The sequence below is a fragment of the Dreissena polymorpha genome, chromosome 4 (genome assembly GCF_020536995.1).
Source record: "Dreissena polymorpha isolate Duluth1 chromosome 4, UMN_Dpol_1.0, whole genome shotgun sequence".
Classification (NCBI taxonomy): domain Eukaryota; kingdom Metazoa; phylum Mollusca; class Bivalvia; order Myida; family Dreissenidae; genus Dreissena; species Dreissena polymorpha.
In genome coordinates this window covers 65,317,714-65,341,081 of record NC_068358.1, presented here as the reverse complement: position 1 = coordinate 65,341,081, position 23,368 = coordinate 65,317,714, and the positions used below count along the sequence as shown (strand labels likewise).

At 35.8% G+C, this 23,368-nt stretch overlaps 1 protein-coding gene and 1 long non-coding RNA gene across 2 annotated transcripts in view; both read right to left on the bottom strand.

Moving 5' to 3' along the window:
• The window catches only part of LOC127878479 (uncharacterized), a 349,860-nt gene that overhangs the window by 196,558 nt on the left and 129,934 nt on the right, over positions 1-23,368 (bottom strand). Inside the window, exons 11-14 of the mRNA XM_052425005.1 lie at positions 22,846-22,910; positions 11,995-12,145; positions 7,907-8,089; positions 4,213-4,325 (exon numbers count right to left, since the gene is read on the bottom strand). Coding sequence (XP_052280965.1) covers positions 4,213-4,325; positions 7,907-8,089; positions 11,995-12,145; positions 22,846-22,910 — 512 coding nt within the window. The remainder of the gene's footprint in view (positions 1-4,212; positions 4,326-7,906; positions 8,090-11,994; positions 12,146-22,845; positions 22,911-23,368) is intronic.
• On the bottom strand, positions 15,939-16,858 carry LOC127876312 (uncharacterized). Its single transcript, XR_008047782.1, has 2 exons — positions 16,256-16,858; positions 15,939-16,099 (listed from the first exon to the last, which is right to left on the bottom strand). It is a non-coding gene; the product is annotated as an uncharacterized LOC127876312 (long non-coding RNA).

Sequence of the window (23,368 nt, the reverse complement as noted above, 5' to 3'; positions counted from 1 at the left end):
ATATTTGAACTTGACCTAGATATCATTTAGATGTAACATCTGACTAAATTTGGTGAAGATCAAATGAAAACTACTTCAATTAGAGAGCGGGCACCATGCTAAATGCTTGAAATTCATTATGTGTCCGATCGTGACCCTCGTTTTTGACCCGGCATGACCCATATTCGAATTTGATCTACATATCATCTAGACTCAACTTCTGACCAAATTAGGTGATGATCAGATGCAAACTACTTCAATTAGAGAGCGGACACCATGCTAAATGCTTGAAATGCACTAAGTAACCTTGTGACCTAGTTTTTGACCCGGCATGACCCATATTCGAACTTGACCTAGATATCAACTAGATGCAACTACTGACCAAGTTTGGTGAAGATCGGATGAATACAATTTGAATTAGAGTCCGGACAAAGTGGCGCCGTTGAAAATGCACTAATTGACCCTTTGACCTAGTTTTTGACCCGGCATGACCCATATTTGAACTTGGCCTATATATCAACTAGATGCAACTGCTGACCAAGTTTGGTGAAGATCGGATGAATACAATTTGAAATAGAGTCCGGACAAAGTGGCCCCTTTGAAAATGCACTTATTGACCCTATGACCTAGTTTTTGACCCGGCATGACCCATATTCGAACTTGGCCTAGATATCAACTAGATGCAACTGCTGACCAAGTTTGGTGAAGATCGGATGAATACAATTTGAATTAGAGTCCGGACAAAGTGATGCCTTCCGCCCGCCGCCCGCCGCCCGCCGCCAAGGGGTTTCACATAATACGTCCCGTATTTTATACGGGCGTATAAAAAGGAGCAACCAAAGAACATGACTTATATTGAAATGTGATTAGCTGTCTGAGTAAAGATTTTTCAGGCTTTCTATTTAACCAGAGAGTAAATTGCCCCTTGGCAGGTGACCATTATTTTAACCACTTCAAAATTATGTTTATGCAATTAGTACATAGACACTTTAGGACTATTTGAGTAAAATTATTTTACATCCCAATTAAAAGACTAGTTTCTTAAAGGTTCTCATTAGGAAAATTTCTGTGAAATTGTTTATCTCTTAATCAATTTCTGAGAAGATTTAAACAATAATTCAATGTAGCAAAAAAGGAAAACTGACCAATACATCTGGTGGCATTGTTCTTTTACTTATCAAAATATTTTTTGAAAAAACATTGTCACTCTTATATGTATATGTTTCCTTTTTTAGAAAAAATGATCGTCTATTTAGTAATAAAAGGAAAAATAATATTTTTTTAAAAGAAATTTGCTAGAACATCACCTGAAAAACAGAAGTTGAGCAATTCATGCACATGTTAGCCAAAGATTGATTATCTTCACACAGATATTCACTTAATTTCCTACAATAATCACAGAGTCTACCTGATAGGAACTCCACTGATCAGATTAATTGTACTTCTCACTTCACTGTTATGATAATCCAATAGCTGCCACTGGGAGCCAACTTTTAAACAACAATCATATAAACACACCACATTGAATATGTGCTACCAAATTCCCCAACCCAAATGACCCAAAAAGAATTGGTTTTACCCAAGAGTGTGATATTTACCTTAATATTATGGGAAACCTATAGTTTAATTAATTTATGGAAAACACATAAATTAACTTATAACAATAATTCTGCTATAATAAAGAAGAAGTAATGATATCAGTACTCCATACTGCCTTTTTGCGTTGATTATCATTATGTAAGATTGTGTAAGATTCCCTTCAATACTCATGTTATGCTCCATACAAGAGTCATGGCCCTTGCACTCTGCAATGGCCCTCAGTGTCCTCTTGGTTGATATGAAGTTTCAGTTGAATCCTTCCAATACTTAACAGTTATGTTCCGCACAAGAAGAAAAGGACAGTATAAATATTAACAAAAAATTCAATAAATAGAGATTTGTCGCAAGGATCCAGATCATGGACAGTTGTGTCTATTGTACTCAGTAAGTCCTTCATTCATCTTATAATATGTAGCTGCTATCAGGTCTTATGTCCCATTCACTTCCACATGTGAATACATACAGTTCTGCACTAAAAAAGATTCTTTCATAATCAAGCTGCATAATCTTAAAGGGATTATCAATCACCATAAAAAAATAATAAATTTAATGAGAAGTAACATTGAATCCTATCATCGTACAGATTTTTCCTAAAAATCTCACAATACACAATAGAGGAATCTACAAAGCCTTAACTATCAATACCACTCTCTAAAAGGAAGTGTCTATCTTTGAATCACCATACAGGCAATCTTTTAACTTAATTAAAAATCAGTAAATGCACAGAAAAAATATAACAATATCAGAACAATGAATCACCAATTTCTCTGAAAGATTCCAGTATAAACCACTAGCAGAAAACAACTCAGAGATTAACCCATTTATGCCTAGTGGACTCTCCCATCCTTCTAAATTGGATCAGTTTATTTCCAAAATTAGGGATGTCTAGTATATTTATTTATATATTTGAAATATTTCTTACAGAAATTCCTTTAAGCAAACAGCGCAGACCATGATGAGACGCCACATCATGCGGCGTCTCATCTATGTCTACGCTGTTTGCCAAGGCCTTTTTTCTAGACGCTAGGCATAAATGGGTTAATAACATGAAAACAAACTGGAGTTTCATTTGAGCACAACTTTAACCAATAACAAGAAATTATTAAAAGGAACAAAACCTATTACTGTTTGACAAACAGACAAAAGATTTGGATGAGGTTATTCTATAATAATACCTATTCAATTAAAAAAAATCAGCATTTTTAAATTTTACATAATAAGTGGACACAACCTTTTTTTGATTCTGCAGAAGTATTCTTACAACACAGAAATTAATACCTCAAATGTACAACAGCCTATAGAGCTTAATGGTTTATCTGTATGTTACTTATCAACCTGAACTTCTTAATGACCTCTCTGTATGTTATTTATCAATCTTGATAGCTTAATGGCCTCTCGGTATGTTACTTATCAACCTGGACAGCTTAACGGCGTTTCTGTATGTTACTTATCAACCTTGATAGCTTCATGGCCTCTCGGTATGTTATTTATCAACCTTGATAGCTTCATGGCCCCTCTGTATGTTACTTATCAACCTGAACAGCTTAATGACCTTTCTGTATGTTTCTTATCAACCTGGACAGCTTAATGGTTTATCTGTATGTTTCTAATCAACCTGAACAGCTAAATGACCTCTCTGTATGTTACTTATCAACCTGGACAGATTAATGGTTTATCTGTATGTGACTTATCAACCTGAACAGCTTAATGACCTCTCTGTATGTTACTTATCAACCTAGACAGCTTAATGACCTCTCTGTATGTTACTTATCAACCTAGACAGCTTAATGAGCTCTCTGAATGTTACTTTTCAACCCAGACAGCTGAATGGCCCCTCTGTTTGTTACTTATCAACCTGAACAGCTTAATGACCTTTCTGTATGTTTCTTATCAACCTGGACAGCTTAATGGTTTATCTGTATGTTTCTAATCAACCTGAACAGCTTAATGACCTCTCTGTATGTGACTTATCAACCTGGACAGCTATATGATTTATCTGTATGTTTCTTATCAACCTTGACAGCTTAATGACCTCTCTGTATGTTACTTGTCCACCTGTAAAGCTTAATGACCTATCAATGTTGTATGCCAACCCATAAAGCTTTATGGCCTCTCTCTATGTTGGTGACCAACCTGTATGGCTTCTATACATGTTGGTTAATAATATAAACAGCACAGTGATAACTCTGTATTCTGTATATGATATCTTTGTATTCTCTATGTCCATTCCACCTGTATAGCTTATAGAGCTGTATCCACGTGTTCATTAGCCACCTGTACAATTTAATGAGCTCTCTGAATGTTAATTACTCACCTGCACAGCTTAATGAGTTATACCTGCATGTTGATAACCCAACTGTACTATTCAATGAGCTATCTGTATGTTAGTTACTCACCTGCACAGCTTAATGAGTTTTACCTGCTTGTTGATAACCCAACTGTACAATTCAATGAGCTATCTGTATGTTAGTTACTCACCTGCACAGCTTATTGAGTTTTACCTGCTTGTTGATAACCCAACTGTACAATTAAATGAGCTATCTGTATGTTAGTTACTCACCTGCACAGCTTAATGAGTTTTACCTGCTTGTTGATAACCCAACTGTACAATTTAATGAGCTGTATGTTACTCACCTGTACAGCTTAATGACCTCTCTCTGTAGAGCATCATTTTCCATGTCTTTGAGGTAATTAAAGCCCGACTCTAGATACAAATCTTTTGGCTCAGGACTAAGGCTCCTGCGATTCTGAAGCAGAACAAAAGTTCCAGGGAACATACCTCAGGAATGTGTGATTCATGTGTGATTGGCCAGAACATTATCTCTTGCTCATCTACACTTCATAGTGATGACATATTCGGAGTATAAATTAAATAACTTGAGAAATGTAGAAGTAGTTTGCTACAAAAACTCTATGTGCATAAAATTGTCAAGGGCATATAACTCAAGAACTTGTGGATCAATGCTAATGAAAACAAGCAAATTCGTTGAATTGATATCCCCCGCAAATATGCTTCTGGACACAAAAGTGTTATATTTGACACTCCAAAAAGCATTTTTTCAAGATACAAAGGGCCATAACTCCGTTATTAACAGATGGTGTACAATGCCATTTGGCATGCATCATCCTCTTATCCATATATATACTCATACCAAGTTTCAATGAAATCGGTCAGAGCACTTTCAAGATAAGGCTCCGGACACAAACAAAAAGCATTTTTTCAAGATACAAAGGGCCATAACTCTGTTATTAACAGATGGTGTACAATGCCATTTGGCGTGCATCATCCTCTTATCCATATATATACTCATACCAAGTTTCAATGAAATCCGCCAAAGCACTTCCAAGATATGACTCCGGACGGACGGAAAGACGGACAGACGGAAGAACGGAAAGAAGGACGGACAACGCCAAAACAATATCCCTCCGCCTATGGCGGGGGATAATAATAAGGTCTAGCACACATACAGTTTATGGTGATCACATTTTTGAAGTTTCAATTCAATAGTTTGAGACATGTAGAAGAAAGTTGTTCCACAAACTTGTAACATTTCATTAAGGCATGGATCATTGTGCTGATTATTGAGTCTTGCAAATCTACACTTCATTTTTTCATGGTAATAATATAGTTCAAATTTCATTTAATTGTTTGAGAAATATGGAAGTAGTCTGCTCCTCAAACTTGTAACACTTTATATGGACAGACCAACCAAGAAAACAACCAACCAATGGAAAGCTTGGCTCCATTACACCATGTCAAACTTAGTCACAAATGTCACTCAAACTATCCCAAAACGCTTTGTAACAAGCACAGTAGCTATGTGCATGGCAAGGTTAGAGGATGAAGTAAAATTACCATTTAATTAATTTTGTGCATCTGCACCTCATAGTTATGACATATTTCAAGTTCATTTCAATAGCTTGAGAAATGAGTAAGAAGTTACCTCCACAAACTTATAACATTTTTAATCATACCACTGCATTGATATCTGCCTAATACATTTTTGTATATTGCTCCCTGATATATGGTTTCATATCACATAAACAGGAAGTTGTTATATCAGTCAACCTTCGAAGGTAGCTCATATTACTTGGAATCTACTATAAAAATTACTTTCCATTATTGCTTTTAAAAATGGGAGGAGAGGTATGATAAACAACTTTTTTTTATGGGAATAGAGAGGTATGAACAACAGAAAAACAGGTTACTGGCCTACTTTTGTGTAATATATCTGCAGTAACCTGTTATTCTCTATATATGGCAGTCATGCCCATGACTATGTTCAAGGGCACATGCTCAGAATAATCAAAGTACTGGCAGTACTGGTGTGACGATGCTTTTGAAGAGGATGGATATAAAACATCAATTTAAGTTTATCTATATCACCACAATTGTGTTTGTTGATACGAACATTTGGGTACGATAAAAAATTTGGGTACGAAAAAAAAATTGGTACGAAAAAATTTTGCGTACGAAACATTTTTGGTACGAAAAAAAGTTTAGGGGTACGGGGAAGTAGTACCCGTGGGTAACTTGACCCATTGAGCGAAACTGGGAGGCGGGTCACATTCTTGTTCATTAAGTATGGCAATACCTTCATGATGATTCTCGAAAGTAGGTATGAGCACATAGCCGGACCATGTGAGCTCAATCGTATGAGCACTTGACTATCCGAGTTCGCCCACGAACATATGGATAAGTTAACTAATAGCGAAATGACCTTATACATGTATATGCTGAAATCTAACGATCGAACGAAATATCAAACATGGTATGTACACTAAGGTGGTTGTGTAATTTCTGTTAGAATATCGTATTCAATATGTAAATTTTAAATGATTGTGCCCGCACTTGAGTTTGTTGCCTTGTTTGAGTCTATACGCGCCTAGGCTGCACCCAGTGTGTGTATTTATGTTTTTCCAAGGTAATGAGTTATCTCCGCGCTGAGGCTGTATAATGTTGGGACCCGGAGTGTGTCCAGCAGTCCTACCTAATAAGATTAGATTGACGACAGTTGGGACGAATTTTGAATGATAGCTGCAATTTCCAGCTATTTGTTTTGTACTGAAGTACTTTTTAATTTTTTATATGGTCAAATGCTGCGGGGGGATGAGATTATCCGGAAAAAAACACCTGTCCGGAATGGTGATCACAAAACAGACAAAATATAACATTGCGCAGGGAGCGGGAATCGAACCGGTGTCGTAAAGATGAAAAAGCGAACGGCCTTTCCACTGCGCTAGCGGGACGGACAATTACGCAAAGAAATGTTGTTTTATCTATATATATCATAGCAGTGCAGCGTTTACAATTTGCAGGTTCGAAATTGTTCGCATTCTTTAGTTTTGTGATCACGTAAAAAGTTAATTTTACATGTTTTTATTCGCAATTTATTTACTAAATCGAGAACAAATATCAAACAAAATAGAGAAAATATATAGTTGTTTCATTGGTCCATAAAATTAAAATGGATGTAAAATTACTAATTTGAAATTAACGTTCTGATAAACTTATTGAATCTGTTTCTCCAGGATATGCTGTTCTATTAATATTTACCTTTATCAACACGAACGACAACTCTGCTAGGAGAATGTTATCAATGAAAATCAACGAGCAATCTCCTACTCAGTGGCAAATGCCAAGGGAAGTAACTGAAAAATCGAGTTATCTCAATTGGACTGGCTCGGTCTTTTACATAGGTCACCATTGTAAAGATTTTTTTTACTGGTTATCAAACCTTAGACGCTGCTGTTCCAGCATCGTCAAAAAGGATAACTGCACATGAACATTGTGTCTAGCACATGTACACTTAATGGTGATGACAAATATAAAGTCTAAATTTAATTGCTTGCAGCGAATTGCTTTCACCACTTAAGTACATTTAAAATTCTTCGTTCAAGGGAACTTTAGTCTTGATTAAGTTGATCAATGCACGTGAAAATTGTGTCTAGCACATTTACACTAAAAGGTGATAACACATATAAAGTCTAAATTGAATTGCTTGTAGCCAACTGACTCCACTAAGTAAGTTCATGAACAATGCTAATTTCAAGGGAACATAACTTTGAAATGTTGGTATGATTAGCATACCAAAGAAGTCTTGCACAACTGCACTTTATGGTGATAACATATACAAGTTTCCAGTTAATCAATTGACAGAAATGAGGGAATAGTTTGCTTCACAAACTAACAACATATTATGCAGACAGACTGACAGACAGACAACCTATGGACACAGTGACTCCAAACTAAGCTCTGTCAAACTTTGTTTGCATGGGAATAAAAACATAACCTGCATTTAAAGATATAGTTAATTTCACAACTTACAAGTTCAAGTGAATAATCATTTAAAGATGATCCAAAGCTGTCCACATTCCATGCAGACATGTAGGGTGGCAGCAGGACTGAGCACAGGGGAACTTCCAGAGGGTTGTGTGTGACCTCCCGAGGGTTGCGTGTCACCTCCTGCTTCTCACACAGCGGTGAGGGAAGGTGCTTGTCCTCCCCCAGCTATGCAGCAGAAAACAAGGTATGTTCCATGCAAATGGATCTGTACTATATATTCCAAAATTAGCATTAACAAGAAACATGACTATGCAACAAAAACAATTTTTTAAATGTTTTAATTATTAATATACTTTAATTTAAATAATTGTGCAATTGCATCTAGGTGTGCTTTTAAGCAATTTACACACACAATTTTAGCATAGTAGCACCATCAAAATTGAAGTAATTTTTGGAAACAGTTTTTTGTTGTTCGCAAGATCATCTTAGGTTAGTAGTGGTGTTTTGAAAATCAGAATGCAGAGCACTAATGTACCAAATCACTCCAAAAATCGAGGATTGAAGGCAAACTGTTCTATCTGTTTAGTATTTTTTTTATAGATAAAATAGTTTAAAACAAGAGCATCACATAACGGCTGCGGGTGAATTTTTTAATAAATGAAAGCTTGTCAGATTTTTTTATATTTTTTTTTAGAGGTCACAGTGACCTTGACCTTTGACCTAGTGAATCAAATATGGGTGGTGTGTAGAACTCATCAAGGTGCAGCTACATATGAAGTTTCAAAGTAGTAGGTGGAAGCACTTTGATTTTATAGCCAATGTTCAAAACCTTGACAAAATGTTAAGGTTTTAGCATGACGCGGACGGTTGACGACACGACACAACGAGCCGGCTATGACAATACCTCAGGTTTTCTCCGAAAACAGCCAAGCTAAAAATCAAGGATTGAAGGAAAACTGCTTTAACTGTTCAGTATTTTGTTTGAGATACAATAGTTTACACTCAACCTGAATATGTGCATATAAAGAGTTCCACAGAAGAGTATCCTTTACATAATTAAAATAGTCCATCATTTACACTGAAAGGACCCAGGCCTTACTCAAGTGTAGTTTTTTGTATATATTCTGTACCCTAGGTACATGGTAATGTACTTAAGAGTATTAAAACAAGTAGCAATTGTTGTTGTTTCAATTGGTCGTTGTTTGTGCAGGTACTACTTAAAAGTACCCCAGTAAATCTTAATCAGAGCTCCAGATAAGATGCGTATCTGCATTGAAAAAAACAACAAAAACAGTTAAACATCGGCCCAGTATGTAACATTACCCAATACAAATCTTGGTTAGTATTTTTATTTGTTTGCTTGCGAACAACTAAGGTTAGTACCACGCGTTTCAAGCAAGTTTTCCTAACTTCGATAAACCTGATTACTGCCGCATCTGCCGCATCCGCGCCGAGAAAGAGTCGAATAATTTATGCAAGAAGTTTGAGTTCTTCAACGATATTTATTCACAAATGGAAACATAATGTGAATATCGTGTTAAGTGGAATATTTTTTAACGGAGCTTATATAGAAAAGAATTAATAAACAATGTTTGTATTATACATATCGCGGAAGAGAATGTTTATAAATGATAAAAATAGTCCACTATCTGTTGCGTCTTAATGAGGTGGTATTTTTGCTCAGCACAGGTCATTTATAATCAGAGGCTATTAATAGATGCGGAAAAATAAAACTACTGCTAATTAACAAGGGATATGGAGAGTTCAATACACTTTCCCACGTCTGTTGTGTAACCTTGTTGATAGTGCTTGCTACTACAGCGGGATTAAATTTGATATGTCTGGAAAATGTTCTTTTGTTCTAAACATATAGCGGCAACCTCTTGTATTAACATGTGCTAACAATGCAATAGTATATGGTTAAGTTTGATTATATTCACAGTTCCCAATTTATAAAACTTTAAACATAAGTTCACCAATAACTACAGGTATAATATAGACAACAACAAAAATGCTTTATAATCGCTACAACCGAATATAAAAAACAACTAAATATAATATAACATATCTTTTAAAAAGATATTCGGCGAACATGCTGACTTTGAAATAAAGTTTGCAATTTATGTTTCTACATTATTAAATTGAAAAACAAAAGTTTAATAATTGTGTGTGTTTTTTCACTTGTTAGTTGCATAGTCACCATAGTCTCATTATGTATCTCCTAACAAGACTGAGACATGCGCAGGCTGGGTGGGCTATAGCTATGATTGGTGCATATGGCATAATACCAATTTTCCCATGACGCTGGTATTTTTAAATCTAATTGTGAGTTGTAAAAGGTGTATTTTAGCACAATGCATTTCGATATGAATTTGAATTCAAAAATGCAAATACAGCAAACTGGCAAATAAGGGAAGCCTATTCAGGCGTTCAGTAACGATTTTCAGACGTCCTGACCAAGTATGGCAAACATTGTGGTTAGATAATTAAACAATTTTCCTCTAAAACTGACACTATACTATTTTGCTAGTGTTTTTTTTTCTCATCTTGAAAGCAAAACTGTGTTTATTGATTGTCAAACCTGACAATTTAGTGACCGAGTATAGACCCTAAAATTCTGCGAGATGGGTTTTAAGGCATAATTGTAACTGGGCCACAATATGTGTGTATGTGTCGTTTGAACATGCAGAGAGTAGTCCGGAATTCCGTAAATTGAACAGTGTAACATCCTTTACGATGTGCACAGACACAGCGATTTTAGGGGATTTCTCTCGAATCAGCCTATAAAATATAAGAAAGTATTAATTCATGCCTACTGGCGTTATGTTGAGGTCATTTAAGGTGACAAGCTGGGTAAAACAGCTACGCAAAAAAAACGCTTGAGTGTTTTATACCGATGTTAAGGTCAGAGACTGGTTGACACCATGTGAACTACTTGGGTAACAAGTAATGCATAAACAACAAAGTACGGGTAAACAGCGCTGTCTGTATGACTACCTAATTCATGAGTAAAAAGTACTGCTTGCAAATTTATTTATTTTTTATTTTCATGAATTATCTTACTATTTATTTTAAATTGTATATGGTGTCAAAAAAAGTTGTGAAAAGGGGATTCAATCATGAAATTATATTCTTAGTGTGATAGGTATTTGATATTCCCACAATATTCATTTAACCCTTTACCACTCAGAAGCAAAGTGAAAATGGCCATGTGCAAACAGCATAAAACAAGAACAGCCTGCAAGTAACTCAGTCTGTTCAGGTTTTATGCTGTTTGCTGCTCATCAGTATCTTAGGTTTAAAACTTGAATCTAGTAAGAGAGGTCTTACATTAGATGTAACTTTCTATGGGACTACAAATGTGTCAAAATACGTTTCTAAGTGGTAAAGGGTTAATACGATGGTGATTGCAAATTTTATTTTATATTAACTGGTTCTCATTATACCATTTTCATCATATTTTAAATGCTTTGAGAATGTCTAAAAAAAGAGACATGCTGTTGTTATTTTGTTTAAGTTATCTCTATAACATAAAATTGATGATAAACAGTGCACACACATTTCGACCTGTGCGTTAAGCAAACTCTTTATAAATTTGAATGGGTTGTAATCGTTTCAAACTTGCGATTTAAAAAGCTATAAGATAATTTTGAAAAATGAGTTGTGTCTTAGATTCAACAACTGCCTTAAGGGCTTTCATTAAAGTGCGTAAATGGTTTAACACTCCAGTTGAGTTTTTAGTGTCTGTTAACCTTTGAATCAAAAGTAAGTCAATCAAAGGAATTTTGTAATCAAAATGACCACCACTTGTGTTTGTGGATGAAAAAAGGGACCAGCCGCTCCTGCGGGAAGTACAATATGTCAATAGAGATTCTTTTATGATGCTTATAGAATTGTTAAAGAAACTGAAGAAAAATTTAGATGAGTAGAAAAAGTTCAAAGTTTTCACTTTTTAGAGAACAAGTTAATTGTTAACTTAATAGTATTCACCCCTCCATTTCATAATTAATATTGTTATTAAGTTTAGGGGATTTCTAGCCAGTAGTTGGTGAGAATTCGCCAGTAGATGGTGAGAAAAAAACACACTTTTATTTAAAGAAACTAATAAAAAAGAAATGTGGAATGCTTACTTTGTCCTTGAGTTCCATGCAGATGGAGTGCCTGTGCAAAGGGGTGCTAAAGGGTATCCTGGGCAGTAGTCTACTACCTGCATCAACAACCTCTGGCTCATCAAGCAGGGAACCACTACAGATACCAAACTGCTCAGTCTGGCTCTGAAGTCTAGATCAATAAATTTAACAGACAATAGTGAAAAACTTCGTATACCAAACAGCGTTGTCTGGCTCTGCAGTCTAGATTTATAAACAGACAGCAGTGAAAAACTACATACCGTAATTACTGCAAGTTTTTCGACACTCTAAGTTTTCGGACACCCTCTTAGTTAGCAAAAATAATTATTTTTCATTACTCTTAATTTTCAGACATACAGGTTTTCATCCATAATTAATGTTTCTTAATTTTCAGACAGTATATTTTACAGCGCTATTTCCCAGATTTTGCTCCTATTTTTGGCCTGGGGCGAAGCCCTAAGGCCATAGTAATGACACAAATATCTGAGACAGTCAGAATTGGCTGGCTGCCAAAACATCCACGAATGAATGAATTCCCAAAAGTCCGATTTACCACTTGGCGGTCATTCATGCGCAATCAAAGAAGAGGGACCTATACAAACAAACAGGTCCCTGCAAAGAAGTTCTTCGCAGATCTCAATAACCCGCATTGTAAATACAGAACATCACTATATAACATGACAGTGACATAAAATGTGTAAACAAATATTATTGAAGCAAAATTGCTAAGCATTGGGTACGACATAGTTTTTATTGTTGTTTGCAAATTCATGCGAGAATAAGTTCCTCACTTGACGGTCTAGGCCGAAAATATACGAGTGTCTACGGAGACAGTAAGAAGAATTTTTTCTGATACATTTTTTAAAGGTATTAGCACTCTAATGAACTTCGTGCAATATTGCCTCTTTCGTACATATCCGTCACTCTGAACGTTATCCGGTAATGTGCGGAAAACTACGAATATTCTATAATACGCTATGAAATACTAAATGTAGGATCCGCAAGTTAAATACAATGACAACAAATATGGCCGACATTGTACCTGACAGATTGGGTCGTTGAAAGATAAAGCAATTTGCTATATTGAAAGAGAAAGATTAATAAAAGTGTTATTATTGTTCATATTAATGTGACTGGAGTTAATGATAAACGTCAACTAATGCATGGCAGTGTTGATATTTATGAAGAAAACATGTGAACGGGTTATTGTACGGCAAAACCCATCACGTAAAGAAGAGTCTTCAACTTTTCAAGAAAGGAATGCCTTGTTTTGCTATCAACACAAAGCTCGGAACAGGAAGGTACATAGATTATGCATTTTTTTTTCAAGTATAACAGTTTCATTATTCATAATTGGAGTAAAGTTGATTTTGTAGGAAAAGTGCACCCTGTCAGTGATTTTTACCACAACATAATCAGGCTCATATTTGCTTTCATTTTGAAAAAGAAAATATGCCATGTAAGGAAAAAGTTGTGTTGTAAATGCACGGAAATCAAGGACAGCATATTTGAATTTTATGACCAAGTAATGATGTTTTCCTCAAACAAACAACAAAAAAGTATATTATGTCTCAAATACTAAAATTACTATTCTGAAAATGATATGCCGCTGACTGCTACTTGTGTGTATGTATTATGGTTATCCAAATGAAAATGCTGCATATTTATTAACATTTCAGCAATGATCAACAACATTGGTGGTCCAGGAACGGTTAATTACTTTTTGTCAACACTGTATGTTCCGATGATCAATTGAACTTAAAGAAAATGGAAATACATGCGGGAAGGACCATTCATCAAGTTTCAACCATCTCCTTTATAGCAGACAGGCTTATAAGATGGAAACAAAGTAGGTATTTCACTGATTTATGTGATAGTTAATGTAGAACCAATGTTTTAAGTAATAAATAAAATGTAACATTAATAGTTAGTTTCATATCCAGTATGTATTTGGTATTAACATTTGGATGAAGAATGTATATATGTGGTGTTTACACTTACTTATTAATCCAGTTTAAAAGGGTGTATCATATAAAATACTAGTAATGACATGCTATGTCGTGAATGTCTGAATAAATAAAAACGATGACTTCTCATGAAACACCAATGTCAGTTCTTACTCCTATACAAGTGCTTGTGTATCTGTATATGATTGTTTTGTTAAAAACATGAAGAAAATGTTGTCAATTTATTGAAACAACTTTGAGAAGGCTTATTGAAGCCAAATAAATAAGAAAAGACCAAATATTTTTATTTTAATAAATAAAAATGGTTAAAATTATTCATACACAATTTGCAATTATGCATAATTTTCTTCGACTGAAACTTATTGAAGTTCTTATGAACCTGCCTGAATATTACTACATGTACTAGTCAAATATCAACTTCAAAGGAACAATCAGACATTCCCAAAAGTGTCAGACCGTCGGACCTGACCGACGTTTTAAAGACAGGTCTGATTGAAAATGCCATGTTGCCGGTCCGAATGTCCGGGAAATAATTCAAGAAGAAAAGTTGATTTATTTTATAGAATTCGTTCCAGTGTGCGATCATTTGAGAACGAATATTCCTGGGCATTCCGGAAATTTGCGCTTGGTACCAATTTTATCCGGTCTTTTATTTATCGATTTCTAATTGGTTAGCGGCTGGCAAAGAATGAACGGTAACTGACGAAACCTCTTCGCTACTTTCCGAAAAATCTTACGATTCTGCGAAATGCTGCTGATGTCCGCCATCTTGAAATTTTAAGTGATCGATTTATAGCAATGTTAAGCACTGCAGTAGCATATTGTAAAGCAATATGTTAACCGAATTATATATTGATTACATATTTGCTGGGTTACTCGTTTACATTTTCTACATTCAAACGATATGTATAAAGCACATTTTATTATATGTGCAAAACATGTACATGTTTTCGAACTGTTGTATTCGGATACAGTATGATTCGTCAATTTTAATTTATTTTCGACGTTCTTTATAACATTTTTATAGAATGACGATACACATGCAGTGATACGGATGGTATGGTTTATAATATTTCGCATTGTAGTCACCAGAAATTACAACTAGAAATACTACAAAAAAGTACAATAAGCTAGGTCACGGGGGTGTCCCCCATAGGGACTCAGCCCTTAATCCCCGTTGGGGTTCTGCGGTCCTAGACCCCTAGCTTAATTTTCCGGATTTCAAATTATGGGTCTATTGACACCCCTGGAATTTAGAAAACAAATATGTAACAATACAACTTATCGACTTAGGAAAACAACCAACACTAAGTATTAATGGAGCATCTGAATTGTTGCCGAACGACATAACACTTAACTTTGCAAATATATAAATACGATATATATGTTTGTACATTGATGTTTCGGTCCTATGAATCCCAGTCCGGTCCTGCAAGTTATCTAAGACTACCGGACCGGATGTCCTGTGGACGTAAAATACTTTTGGGAATGTCTGAACAATGGTGTTATCTTTTCAGTGATACATTGTATGCTGATTACCTGTGCAGGAGGAAAATGAAACCAGACAGATTATGGACTCAAATGCAACCCATAAACAAGAGTGCCAAACTGTCACAAGATACGCCCGTTCGAGGGTTTTGGACACCATGCTCAATGCTTGAAAGTGTCCTCAAGACCTAGTTATTGACCCGGCATGACCCATATTTGAACTTGACCTAGATATCACTTAGATGTAACATCTGACTAAATTTGGTGAAGATCAGATGAAAACTACTTCAATTAAAGAGCGGACAACATGCTTAATGCTTGAAATGCACTATGTGACCTCGTTTTTGACCCGGCATGACCCATGTTCAAACTTGACCTACATATCATCTAGACACAACTTCTGACCAAATTAGGTGAAGATCAGATGAAAACTACTTCAATTAGAGAGCGGACACCATGCTAAATGCTTGAAATGCACTAAGTAACCTCGTGACCTAGTTTTTGACCCGGCATGACCCATATTTGAACTTGACCTACATATCATCTAGACACAACTTCTGACCAAATTTGGTGAAGATCGGATGAATACAATTTGAATTAGAGTCCGGACAAAGTGGCGCCGTTGAAAATGCACTAATTGACCCTATGACCTAGTTTTTGACCCGGCATGACCCATATTCGAACTTGGCCTATATATCAACTAGATGCAACTGCTGACCAAGTTTGGTGAAGATCGGATGAATACAATTTGAAATAGAGTCCGGACAAAGTGGCCCCTTTGAAAATGCACTTATTGACCCTATGACCTAGTTTTTGACCCGGCATGACCCATATTCGAACTTGGCCTAGATATCAACTAGATGCAACTGCTGACCAAGTTTGGTGAAGATCGGATGAATACAATTTGAAATAGAGTCCGGACAAAGTGGCCCCTTTGAAAATGCACTTATTGACCCTATGACCTAGTTTTTGACCCGGCATGACCCATATTCGAACTTGGCCTAGATATCAACTAGATGCAACTGCTGACCAAGTTTGGTGAAGATCGGATGAATACAATTTGAAATAGAGTCCGGACAAAGTGGCCCCTTTGAAAATGCACTTATTGACCCTATGACCTAGTTTTTGACCCGGCATGACCCATATTCGAACTTGGCCTAGATATCAACTAGATGCAACTGCTGACCAAGTTTGGTGAAGATCGGATGAATACAATTTGAAATAGAGTCCGGACAAAGTGGCCCCTTTGAAAATGCACTTATTGACCCTATGACCTAGTTTTTGACCCGGCATGACCCATATTCGAACTTGGCCTAGATATCAACTAGATGCAACTGCTGACCAAGTTTGGTGAAGATCGGATGAATACAATTTGAATTAGAGTCCGGACAAAGTGATGCCTTCCGCCCGCCGCCCGCCCGCCGCCCGCCCGCCGCCCGCCAAGGGGTTTCACATAATACGTCCCGTATTTTATACGGGCGTATAAAAAGCTAGGAACTTGCAGTCATTGAGTGTTCTTGTTAACAGTCATGTGTTCAATGCTGCAACAACATAAATATTATAGCTGGCTCTGGACTCAACCTTATGCATATTAAAATGATCTTTGAACGCGATTGTCTCAAGAACATTTTCATAATGAATAACTCTGAAGGTCAGCCCAGGGTCACCAATGTCAAGCGTCTTTTAGAGACACTTATTCCAACCTGTCGAAGTTCTTCAAAGAACTACCATGACAATTATGTATTTGTTTTGTTTGTCATAATAAGTTTAATGTTTAATATCACTAGTATCACTAGTCATTGATAAATTGATAAATCTATTTTCCTTTAAACGTGTTTGTAGAATGATTAAATGTGCCTTGTTACTTAATTATTAATGTTCTTATTTCCCTGTAACATTTTCAAGTCTTATTTATAGAAGAACGCATTTCACGTGCAATTTCAAACTAGGTTAGCAAATCTTACTGCACTGAGTAGGTTCCATCTCACACATGATATATGAGATGTATGTATGTTTATATGTTTATGAGTTTATTATAAGCTTTTCCTCTTTTTTATCTATTTATAATAATTTTTGAACATTTAGCTCATCTTTATATGCTCACATATAAAAATCTCAAATTCAGTATGGCGTTTCTGGAAAAGGGGGGAACCTTGATTGTAAAGCGGGAACTTTTCGTTTCCACTGGTGACCCCCATTTTAAGCTCAACTATTATATATGAAATATATATAATGGAGCTATCCTACTCACCCCGGCGTCGGCGTGAGCATGAGCGTGCAAATGTTAAAAGTTTGCCTACCACCCCAAATATTTCCTATGTGCCTTGACATATTGCTTAAATATTTTGCAAACTTCTTTACCAACATGACCCAAACCTATAAACAAGAGCAGGCAACTGTATCAAGCTTTTTGTAAGAATTATGGCCCTTTGTTCACTTAGAATATGCATATTATTAATGTTAAAGTTTGCGTACCACCCCAGATATTTCCTATGTCCCTTGACATATTGCTTTAATATTTTGCAAACTTCTTTACCAACATGACCCCAACCTATAAACAAGTGCAGACAACTGTATCAAGCATTTTGTAAGAATTATGGCCCTTTGTTCACTTAGAATATGCATATTCTTAATGTTAAAGTTTGCGTACCACCCCCAAATATTTCCTATGTCCCTTGACATATTGCTTTATTATTTTGCATACTTCTTTACCAACATGACCCCAACCTTTAAACAAGAGCAGACAACTGTATCAAGCATTTTGTAAGAATTATGGCCCTTTTTTCACTAAGAATATGCATATTATTGATAAATCTATGTTAAAGTTTGCGTACCACCTCAAATATTTTCAATGTCCCTTGACATATTGCTTTCATATTTTGCAAACTTCTTTACCAACATGACCCCAATCTATAAACAAGAGCAGACAACTGTATCAAGCATTTTGTAAGAATTATGGCTCTTTTTCCATTTAGAATATGCATATTATTGATAAATCTATGTTAAAGTTTGCTTACCACCTCAAATATTTTCAATGTCCCTTGACATATTGCTTTCATATTTTGCAAACTTCTTTACCAACATGACCCCAATCTATAAACAAGAGCAGACAACTGTATCAAGCATTTTGTAAGAATTATGGCCCTTTTTTGTCTTAGTAACTGAATATTTTCTTAAATTTTGTGTTTAGATCCACTTGACTTCTAAAGTATCAAAGCTATTGCTTTCAAACTTCAAATATTTTCTTACTACCATGAGGGTACTGTACCTGGCAAGTTAAATTTGACCTTGACCTTTGAATGACCTTGACTCTCAAGGTCACAAGAATAAATTTTAGTTAAATTGCCATAACTTCTTTATGTATGATAAGATTTTATTCATAATTTGACAATACAACACTCACCTGAATACCACAATGGACTCCACCCAAACAAAACAATACCCCACGCCCCAAACCAGAATCCCTGCACCCCCACGCCCCAATTTTTGTTTTTCCTTTTTTATTTTTGAAAGATTGTCTAATAAATGACCACACCCACATTATACCCCCGCTCAAACCCCCCCCCCCCTACCCAACCCAAAAACCCCAAAAGAATATTTTTTTCTTTGAAACATGGTTAAAAAAAACAAAACAAATATTTATTTACTTTATTTTTGAAAGACAGTCCAAACATCCCACCCAAGCTATTGCTATCAAACTTAAAAAAAATCTTATTAGTTTGTTTTATGTCTTTACAAATGTTCAATAGATTGTTGAAAATATACCTGAACTATTACCTTGACCTTATTTAATAATTTTAACAATTTTCCCATGATGGCTTATGTTATACTGTCAAGCATTCAAATAGTCAAGCGCGCTGTCCTCTGACAGCTCTTGTTTTCTTTATTTTTCATTCAAGCATACATTGTAGATGATTTCTATGTTCGAAGATTGTAATTTCCTTTTCCCATGTTTTTTTTGGACAATTTATTTAAAAAAAGACTCGTGACTAGAGATTGCAATTTTTCTCGTTTTCGAAGGATGATGACATCACTTGTTTGTTAATTTTTTCTTTATTCCTTTTGTCACATGTTATAAACTATCATATTTGTATATATTATGTATTTATCTATTAAAACATACTAAAAAAGTGTTGTTTGTTTAACATTTGGATGAATGAGAGTGAATTTTGTAAATAAATGGTTCACAAAAAATGGAGACAAACAAATTTGGGGGGTTCAAAACTGAAAATGTAAAAAAATAATTATTGTACGGTGAATTGTATTTAAACTTTAATGATCAATGCAGAATACCACAATACTAAGAAATATGCAAAGAAAGAAGAGAAAATCATCATGTCAACACCCTCAATCTGCGCAGAAAGCGTTAACTTTTTCATACAATTTTCCTTTTCTTTCATTTTAATGAATGCCGTTAGAGTCGCGGTATAGCTCCGGTACATAAGAAAACCGGCGCTCTGCTGGAATGCCACCGGCATTCACCGGGGCTCCGCCTGGGCATTACCGGAGACGACCGGGGTGAAACCAGGGCGTTGCCGTTGCTCTGCCGGGGTCTGATGCCGGTATAGTAACGTTGAGTGCCGGCGGTGTTACGGTATACCGGAGCTCTGCCGGGACGCCGCCGTCTTTCACCGGGCACTACCGGCGACAACCGTGCTATGCTGGGACGCTGCCGGCTTTCACCGGGGCACTACCGGCGACAACCTGGGCTCTGCCAGGGCTTGACCAGGATAAACCGTAGCCAGTCCGGGACTCTGCCGGGCTGTTGACTGGCTTCAACCGGGGCGGCACCGGGAAATAGTGTGACTGCATTAAAAAATGCCTACGAATCATCCCGGTCCTCGCCGGTCGACCAGCATTAGCAAACCGGGATGGACCAGTGCTCTACCAGCAAAAGTGAGACTTGGGCTTAAGTGGATTTTCTTTTGTATACACATTACAAAGGAAGTATGAGTATTTTCCTGATCTGTTAATTATGTAATAGAAAACTATTTTAGGCTATTGAAAGGTATTTATTTGACGCCAACAATAACATTTTGTGTGTGGCCATGTTGTTGTTGTACCGTAAAAACGCAGTCATAAGTCTACCCGGCTCATAAGTCGGGGGGTATACTTTGGTACCAAAATTGGAGATTTTGAGTATGTTAGCTTCATAAGTCGAGTCAGAAATTTTCTGTTTACGAATTTTATAAACGGACGCCATTTTAAATATACATGAAGTTGCGGTAGTATTCTATACATTGCACTTGACGTCACTGTGGAACTGTTGAACGTAGGCAAAGCCAACACATGTATTCTAAATTTCGTTTAATATATTCAATACGATTTATTGTGGAAATGGAAAATAATATTTTTCAATATAGACAAGCAAAGCATAATCAACCACAAAGAAAACTTTAAACAAAACGATCTTATACCAAACTCACGTTCAGCAGCACTGTTGTTCTTTAAATTCTCCGCAAATTCTATCACGCGTATTTTAAATGCACTGTCATAAGCCTGGCGTTTGCGTTTGCCAGGCATTTTCAAAGATTTATCGTAAGTCCAGTTGTGTTTTTGTTTATCTAATTAATAAATTGTTGCACTTAATAATCCACGCTAGTAATTATCCACTAACTATTTTCCGCTTTTAATCCGATGAAACAATATTATCACTGTAATCCAATCTTTGCACTTTTAATCTGACTGTCAAAACAATTGATTAGTGTCTCGGTAAAACGTGTTTTTATAATAATTATTGACATACCCAAAAGACCGCTAACTCCACCTTTTTCTCTGAAACAGTTTCAAAGGCGGAGCTATACACGTGCTCAAGCATAATGGGACGATTGCAAGCGAGTTGTAAACACGCGATTGGTTAAGCATATCGCTTCTCTAAACAAAGGAATCCAATTTTGTCGGCGAGAAAGGTGTTCTTTATGGCTTCTTGACAGGAAACGGCTTTCCTTTGATGACGTCAAACTGTCGATTCACACATATTGCGAATTTTCGCGATACTTTAAATGATGTCCTTGATTCTTTGTTAACATGAACAGTAAAAAAACAACACCTGCTTACATGAAGACTTTGGATTAAATTATCAAAATAAAAACAAGAGCAATTGCTAACTGTGATTATATTAATTGGTAAGTATCAGTAAAAATACGACGTTTTGTTAGTCGTAAATCAACGGTTTTTTTTTAATACAACAACAACAACTATTGCCGCGGGGATCAATACTTCATCGAATTTCATTATTTTTTTCATGGAATTTCATTATTTTTTTCATGGACCACCTCATAAGTCGATACCGGTTTTTTAATCAAATTTTGGAGGTAAAAAATCTCGACTTATGACTGCGTTTTTACGGTATATCTTCACCGCCTATGTAGACGAACCTCTACCAGATCTGTAGAGTTGAACAAAAGGTTATCTTTCCCACAACCAGTATCGTGTTGTCCTCCACCGTCTATGTACACTGTAGTATATACACAACTATTGTCTTTTCTTGCAGTCTCTGAGCTTCTGCACTCAACCGCTAGGGTCAATCCGTATAAATTCGGACAAAGGGAGAAATTCTGACAAAACATCCTAAATGCATTTTACGTCACACTAAACCTAGCCCCAGGCCTTCAGCGACTACAGCGCTTTGATTGCTTATCTTGTTACACTTGGATCATCTTTTTTTACAACCGGAATAGGTCATAAAACCTGGCAGATGCATGCCAGAGGGCAATGGACCATTACATTTGCATAATTGGGTAAAAAACCATGCTTCTGGTACACAACAATGGATTCCCCCAACAGCATTTGAAACAATTTTGTCCTATTTAAAAAGCAGAATATTTTATGTTTGTACCTTTTTGTTCTATATTATTTCGGGCAAGACTTAGCAAAGCTGTGAAGTTGTATTTATATTTTTAAAGCAAAAAAAGAAGAGTAAATCACAATAAAATAATTGTACATTTATTTATTGCTTTTACTTCAATATAATTATAATTTTGGGACGCCTTAATTTTTTTCTCTAAATTTTTGGACACCTGTTTTTTTTGTTTTTTTTTCGTATCTATATTTTTGGACACAAAACAAATAATAAGTTATAAGTGTCAGAAAACTTAGTAATTACGGCATACCAATCAGCATTGTCTGTCTCGGCAGTCTTGAACAATAACTGACAGCAGCGAATCACTTGTGCACTCCCCAACACAGATATCAAAATTTGTCCCAAAGGTGACTGATGTATCCTTTTAATTTACCCCCTTGGTTTATAATAACTAACAAATATAATGTGCATCAGAGAAAATGTTTAGTGCATGCAAACAATTCAGCTGTTTGTTTAAGTTCAAATGTTAATATTCAAATAATATTTTTTATTTATCAATTAAAGTTTTATTTCCAAAGTGATTGCACATTATACCTAATAAACTTCCCATTTAACTCTGCTAGAGTCCCCTGTACATCTTCCTTCTCATATTGGAGTTTCTGTAACAAAAACATAAATAAGTGTTTTAAAGTAACATTTTAGAATAGAAAGATGCTTGCAGGACAAAGGGATGCAGCCACTTAAATTTTTGAGTAATTACCCAGACATATTTTGTTTATATTTATTAACAGTGACCTAACCCTTGACCTCACCCATCCCCTGTGCAATCCCTAGCAAGGTGTGGAAATAAGGTATCTATATGGCATACCATTTGGGTCGAAAGTCAACAAGACCTACCAGGTAAAAAGAGAAATGTACGTCGACGTACAATATGTACGTCGACGTACAAAAATTGTACTTCGACGTACAAATATGAAATGCACTTCGAAGTATATATTTGTACGTCGAAGTACAATTTGTACGTCGACGTACATGTTTGTACTTCAACGTACAATTTTCTGAACAGCCAATTAAAGCACTCGTCTCTTGAGCAGCTTTTCCTTCAGATTTATTCATA